The sequence below is a fragment of the Capsella rubella genome, unplaced genomic scaffold (assembly GCF_000375325.1).
Source record: "Capsella rubella cultivar Monte Gargano unplaced genomic scaffold, Caprub1_0 scaffold_6, whole genome shotgun sequence".
Lineage (NCBI taxonomy): Eukaryota > Viridiplantae > Streptophyta > Magnoliopsida > Brassicales > Brassicaceae > Capsella > Capsella rubella.
This window is the reverse complement of record NW_006238918.1, coordinates 11730638-11738222: the sequence shown is the minus strand read 5'-3', so window position 1 is coordinate 11738222 and position 7585 is coordinate 11730638. Positions and strand designations below refer to the sequence as shown.

The 7585-nt window shown below is 34.6% G+C and overlaps 1 protein-coding gene across 2 annotated transcripts; it reads left to right on the top strand.

Annotated features, from left to right (window-relative positions):
- Positions 1–280: 280 nt before the first annotated feature.
- Positions 281–3931, top strand: LOC17882278 (homeobox protein knotted-1-like 1). Of its 2 annotated transcripts, none has more exons than XM_023781858.1 (5): positions 281–1107; positions 1212–1337; positions 1431–1569; positions 2287–2546; positions 3474–3931. In XM_023781858.1, exons 1-5 carry the CDS (start codon positions 652–654, stop codon positions 3678–3680), a joined length of 1188 nt encoding a protein of 395 aa, XP_023637626.1. In that variant the 5' UTR covers positions 281–651; the 3' UTR covers positions 3681–3931. The 2 variants fall into 2 exon arrangements, with proteins under 2 accessions (XP_023637626.1, XP_006289279.1); XM_006289217.2 differs by having other exon boundaries at positions 283–1107; positions 2290–2546.
- Positions 3932–7585: the final 3654 nt, after the last annotated feature.

The following is a 7585-nucleotide window of genomic DNA, read 5'->3' as shown; positions in this document are numbered from 1 at the left end:
AAATTTTTTTAGTAAAAATAACTTAAATTTATATAATAAAAATAGCCTATGAGAAGAAAACAGAAGCCTTTGCCTTATCTCTTGTCCCTTCTCTCATTACCTTTATTTTTTATAATTTTCAAATATTTCTTTTTGTGCTCCTCAAAGCAAACGACGTCTTGTCAATCCACTCAAGCCACCCAACTTCTTCATTATTGTTAATCTCTCTCTCTCTCTCTCTCTATCTCTCAATCTTCTTCTCTCTCACTTTTATATTTTTTCTAATTTTTCTTCTCTTCCATGTCACTTCCTTGACGAATTCTATATACCTAGTTCGTTTTTTCTTCCTCAAAAACAAAATAAATATCAATTTTATTTGGTTTTTGTTTGGTGGTGGTGCAACTTCACCTCACAATATACTTTTTTTTTTCTCGAGTTAGGCCTTTTCTTGATTCATAGATGAGTCGTCTCGTCTAGTCATCTGGATTTGATGTGGTTATAGTCTTTTACACAGAGAGACCTTTTGATTTGAAATAAGAACAAAAGCAAGAATACATACATCTCCTTCATCTTTGCACCCATCTCTTTTTTTTATTTTTTCTAGGGTTTTTTTTTTTTTTCTTTGATTTTTTTTTTTATATTCTCTTTATCTCTCTCTTTACTCATCTGGGTATGGAAGAATACCAACATGACAGCAGCTCTACTCCTCATAGAGTAAGTTTCTTGTACTCTCCAATCTCTTCTTCTTCCAACAAAAACGATAACACAAGTGATACCAACAATAATAATAATAATAGTAACAATTATGGTCCTGGTTACAACAATACTAATAACAATCATCAACAACAACATCACCAACACATGTTGTTCCCACATATGAGTTCTCTTCTCCCTCAAACAACTGAGAATTGCTTCCGATCCGATCATGATCAACCCAACAACCCATCTGTTAAATCCGAAGCTAGCTCCTCAAGGATCAATCACTACTCCATGTTGATGAGAGCCATTCACAATACTCAAGATGCTACTAATAATGACAACGTCGCCGATGTAGAAGCCATGAAGGCCAAGATCATTGCTCATCCTCACTACTCTACTCTCCTTCAAGCTTACTTGGACTGCCAAAAGGTTTTTTTTTTTTTCATTTTTTCTTTTATATTCTCCTTGTTACTATGATATAATATATAGTTTTCTATGATATATATTTGGTTCATGAGTTATGGCTTATACAGATTGGAGCTCCACCTGAGGTGGTTGATAGAATTACCGCGGCACGGCAAGACTTCGAGGCGCGGCAGCAGCGGTCAACACCGTCCTTGTCCACCTCGTCGAAAGATCCAGAATTGGATCAATTCATGGTTAAATTACTAAGCAAAGTTGAAAATTTGAATTGGGTTGTTTCTTATTGTGTATATAATGTTAATGCTCTTTTTTTTTATTGGTATGAACAGGAAGCATACTGTGACATGTTGGTTAAATATCGTGAGGAGCTAACACGGCCCATTCAAGAAGCAATGGAGTTTATACGTCGTATTGAATCTCAGCTTAGCATGTTGTGTCAGGGTCCCATTCACATCCTCAACAATCCTGGTACATGTCATCAATCTCACATATATATACATACACAATATTATATGAATTGATGATATAATATATACTTTTCTGTATATATTGTTATGTACATGGGTCATGGCTTATACAGTTTAAACCACTAGACCACAAAACCTTTTTTTTTTGTGTAAATTAGAAAGAAACTAAATGATATTATTAGCGGCTGTAAACCTATGCTTTGCTTGCTTGGCCTTGTGTCTGGCTCTGCATATATGTACGCACATGTACCAAATGATTGTGGATAACAAAGTGTAGTGGCAAGGTAGGGCTTACGATGGACTGCATAAAATTAATGGCTAGCTTTAAATTTTTTGGTTCATATGGTATAATGTTGTAAAAAAATATCTTAACATTTATACCCTATAATTATAATTAAGATTATAAAGAAATTAACATAATTGAGATGCATTATTGTTGGAAATATGCAAGATACAAATTGGTTTGCATATTTGTTCTTGTTTTCCCCATTGTGGAATCCATCCAAAGAGGGGTGGGGCTTAATTTTGGTTTTTTTTTTTTTGTTTTCACTCGGCCCAAAGTACTATCACAAGGATTTTTGGTGCTCCTCGTGAAGATTCAATTTCATTATGCAAAATTATAAATTCTCTACTCGATAAGATTAATTAGTCCAATCATAAAAAGGTTGTTCAATGACTAAAACATCAAATTCATGAAAACATGTTATGTTGATCAAAGTAGATGGGAAAAGTGAAGGAATGGGATCATCAGATGAAGAACAAGAGAATAACAGTGGAGGGGAAACAGAATTACCCGAAATAGACCCGAGGGCGGAAGACCGGGAACTCAAGAACCATTTGCTGAAGAAGTATAGTGGATACTTGAGCAGTTTGAAGCAAGAACTGTCCAAGAAGAAAAAGAAAGGTAAACTCCCTAAAGAAGCAAGGCAGAAGCTTCTCACGTGGTGGGAGTTGCATTACAAGTGGCCATATCCTTCTGTACGTATAAATTTTCTCTCATCACTCTATACCTTTAGATTTTTATAAAAATATTTACTATTGTTAAGTGTTTTGAGAAAAGGCATTTACATGACCAGTATGGTGTTTAAATTATAGTTCTAACAACATACATGCATGGCTCAAGAAGACACTAACTCTAGTCACTCCTAGGCTATATATATACATGAGTAATATGGTGTTCAAAACTTCAAATCCTTATAGTTCTAACTACATACATGCATGGTTTTAAATACAAATGATGAAGACAACTAATACTAGTCAGTTCTAGGCTACATATATCTTAGTCTTCGCATTCCAAACTATTCTCTTACACATATATCTATAACTTTTGTCACTATAAACATCAATTATTAATAGCATAAGTTAGTTTAAGATTAAGATGTAAATTAATTTTGGAGTATGAAGTTTGTGATGATATATTTATCTACATGTTTTGAAATAATAGTAATTAATTATACTTTACGCATTCCAAATTTTGTAAAAATAGGGAATCTAGTTTTTCGAAGTTGTCATAATTTTCATTGAGAATATATCAAACCATTTTACATGAGTTTTTCACTTTTCCTATACAAAAATGTAGCTTAATATTTTTGCTTTATTTTTTCACAAAATCTAAAAACCAAAAACCAAAATCTACAATCCAAAAACCAACAACCATTTATAGCCTTAGTCGTCACGTTAATTAAGAATCGTTCAAAACAACAACCTTTGTGGTTTTGTAGTAATCATCGTCCAATTATCTACCATTTTTTTTAAAAACCGGTATTTGATTATCTCTAACGGTTGCTTTTAATACATTGATTACATTCCAAACATTTAGTTTTTGATTATCTCTATCTAGCGTTTCTCTTTATACATTGACTATTACAAAAGTGATGATATGGTTGGTTTGAGTTTGTATGACAGGAATCAGAGAAGGTGGCATTAGCGGAATCAACAGGTTTAGACCAGAAACAAATCAATAACTGGTTCATAAACCAAAGAAAGCGTCACTGGAAACCATCTGAAGACATGCAGTTCATGGTCATGGATGGTCTGCAGCACCCGCACCACGCGGCTCTATACATGGATGGTCATTACATGGGTGATGGACCTTATCGTCTCGGACCATAAGACATCGTCCAAAAGCATTAGCCACATAATAACAACCTCTTGTTGCTTTTTCTTTGTTACAATTCATGTTTTGAACACCCCTACATGATCAGTTTGCTACTTATAGCTTTCTTTGTTTTGTAATGTCTTATGTCGCTTGGGAAGTTTGATACTTCCTTAGTCCGAGAGATCCCTTCATTTTTACTTTGTTTATTTATTTTCTTACTAATGTTTTATTCAATAATGTGTGAAAAGAAAATGGTATTTTGAAATGTCGTTCTTCATTTTTTCCCTTTCGTTTGGTCTTAACTATTTATGACAACAATATGAAATGTATGGATTTTGGATCGACGACCTATTTCTTCCCAAAAATTATCGCATCATATCAGGACTACACAAAACTTTGATCTCGTCTTTTGTCTACTCGAATCAATAGTTCTCTTCATATTTTCCCCTGAATCGATAGTTCTATTCCTATTTACCCAAGAATATAATAGTTCTCATCCAATTTTCCAAAAATATGGGTTTATACAGTTAAAACTTGGTTTACTGTTCTATTAACCAAAGAACGAATCCGATTACCAGATTAAACTTGTTTCAACCCGATTAGAAATCTAAACCAACCAGATTAGAAAACTAAACCTAGAAACAAATCAAAATCCCCAAATCAATTTCTACTCCTTTCTCTCTTGAAGAACCCTAGAATCCCAAATCCATATCGTTTTCTTGAAGCTTTAAACCAAACTAAATCTATTGCTTCCCCTCATTTCATCAGTGATGGTGTTAATCATTGCCCCTGACGATGTTCCTCATGTTGAAGGATATGATGGTGAAGCAGAAGATCGAGATGAAATATACATCAAGAAATTTTCCCAGGATTTTCCGGATGCTGAAGAGCCTATCCTTTATGACGTCTACCTAAAAAGCTACGACAAGACTGAGCAACGTCGTGGTGGTGAAGACAGAGGCACACACATCAACCTTAGCGATGGGTCAATGTACAAAGGGAAGAAGTTCTACAATGGTATTGCTTTCAAGGAGTGTGTAACAAACTATGCACTCATAACAGGTTACAATATGTACGATAGAGATAGAATAGGATTTAAGTGTATTGGTGCTACGGAGAATTGTGAATGGAAAGTTTATTGTGCATCTTTGCATAACGAGTCGATGTGGAAGATTACACATTACACCAATAAGCATATATGTGTTCCTAATGGAGAGTGTGGGATGTTAAAGGTGCCAGTAATAGTTAGGTTGTTTCTTGACAAGATTAAAGAGGATCTTGAGTATTACATGCCTCTTAAGATGAAACAAATAATAATGGAGAAGTGGATTACGCATATGAGATTTTGGAAGCAAATCCAGGGTCTATTGTGGAGATTGACACATTGAGGAATGAGGCTGGTCATGACCTTTTCAATCATTTCTATGTTTGCTTTATGTACTAAGAAGAACCTGGAAACAGAGATGTAAGCCAAAAATAGGAGTGGATGGGTGTTTTTAAAAATCAACGATCAAACAACAGTTGTTGGTGGCTTTAGGAAGGGATGCATATGATGCTATCTATCCAATAGCATAGAGTGTTGTTCAAGTTAAGAATAGTGATAATTGGTTATCGTTTGTAGAGATATTGAAGATTGACCTTGACCTAGGAGATGAAGATGGTTACATATCGGTGTATGGTCGTCAAAATGTATGTTTTGCATTCTCTTCTGATTCTGTTTAAGCATGTTTGCATCTATTTAACATGTTTCTTGTTCTAGTTTTGTGGTTCAGGGGCTGATTAAAGCTGTTAAGTTGGAGTTACCAAAGGTGGAGCATCGTAAATGTGTCAGACACAAATTAAAAAATTATAAGAGCCATTGATATATTCTATATCTCAAAAGATGGTATTGTCTTTGCTAAGTCTTAAATCGTATATCCTTTGTACACTGTTTCGTTTTTGTAAGACACAATTACGAATTAATCGTGTAATCCCGTGAGTACTACCTTAGGAATATTAATATTCACAAATATGTTTACATTTTAGTCTAGATTCAATGAAATAATTGTCAAGAAATTTTTGAGATAGTGGATAAAGAATGACCTCATGAAGAGATGTAGGAGCAATAAAAGACAAAGAAGTCTAAGCTCGAGATGTTTGGGAGGCTTATGATAATACATCCTCACTCGACAGTTTGATCCACCACTAGTTTGTAATCATTATGTATGTAAAGAATGCTAAATATCCTTCTCCACAACCTCCAAGCCGTTCAACCGTATACCATATTTAAGACCCATGATCGTGAGATCATAAACACAATTTCTACAAGGAGAAACCGAAGAAAGTTTATTGTGATATATAGGTATATGGGCTAGCTTATGTTTTAAAGCCCATTAGAATATGTATATATATCAACGTAAATCATTAAGGTCATCCTAGGTCCCCTTACTTGATCATTTGTGTATATTTCTTTTGTTTTGCTTCACTTGTATACTATAGGCCTCTTGGCTAATGGCTGCAGAATCAAGATTTTTTTCTAAGTTTTTCTCTTTTATGCTTTAGATTTCCAAAGACTTGTAAACTTGATATCTTCTGATCTATTAGGAAGTTGTTGTTGGTTCTTTGTTTAATCTTGCTTATCTCTCTTAGGTCTATCTGATTATGCAAGTTTCAATGTTTTCTAGGTTTGTGTGCTTGAGCATGTTTCTTAGATCTGAGTAGTGAACTTAGGATCTCAGGATGGGATAAATGTAGGTGGAGAACTTAGATGATCTAGGTTGCTATAGAGTACCCCATCCTCGGAACCTACTGTTAATTGATTGCTTTACCTTGCTTAGTTTCTGTTTCTGTAGCTCTTGCATGCTTAGCTTTCATTTCTGTAATTTATGCTTTGTTCATGTTGCTTTAGTTTCATTTGCTTTTTGTTTAGTAATTATGTAGTTTGGTTATAAACTTGCTTTTTAATTGGTTTGACTTGTTTACTTTTGTTATAATCCCGATTGTTTACACGTCTTCCATATGGTTCGATAAAACCCTTTATACTTCAATTGTACTGGTGACTGATACCAAAATGGGTAAAAACCTACTATCAATTGGGCACCGCTGCCATTTGGAAGTTTAGTTGTTCCAATTAGGATTTAAGAGTTACAAGATTAAGTTTCTTTCAGTTCCATTACTAGGTTGTTAGTGTAAATTGTAGTGATTAAATTATTTGTTAATTAATATAAGATTAATTGGTGTTAGTTTCAATTTTTTACGCTTTGCATAATTATTTCGATCATGTTAATTAGTAGGTATGAGACCATTAATTAATGAATTACAAAAAACAGGTCGGATCTTTTCAATTTGGTATCAGAGCTCTTACGATTCTAGGGCTGCGTTAAATGGTGGTCATGGATGGTTTGTGAATGTCATGGTTAAAAGATTGATATATGGAACGATTTAGAAATTTAATTGGTGAATTATATTCCCATTGCATGTTGTGAACTGTTGTGTGATTCTTGGTGGTATCATGCTAGTATTGATTATAATTGGTTAGTCAATTGATTGAGCATGGTGACCTCATATCATCCTCTTCAATCCGTCAATGAGGTTCCTTTGTATGTTGTTGTGTGTTGTGTTTTCTCTTATCGATTATGTTCCAAGTTTTTGCTTGTGGCAATGTTGGAGGCTAGAGGTTGCGAGGGTGGTGCTCGTAGTAATTGTGGTGGCTGTGGTGGTCGTGGTGCGGAGCGTAGGTATTCGGGGGTGGATTTGTTGGACACTGATTCCCGATAAGTTACGTTTGAGACTATTGTATAAACACCCTAAGTGGCAGAGATGTTTGGAAGCTGACCTGGAGTTTGGTCAAAGTGGAAATGATATTTTGGGTGGGCATATGGATGGGTAGGTATAGCATTGCTATGTCTTACTTGGACTTTGTGGGATAATTCTAATCAGG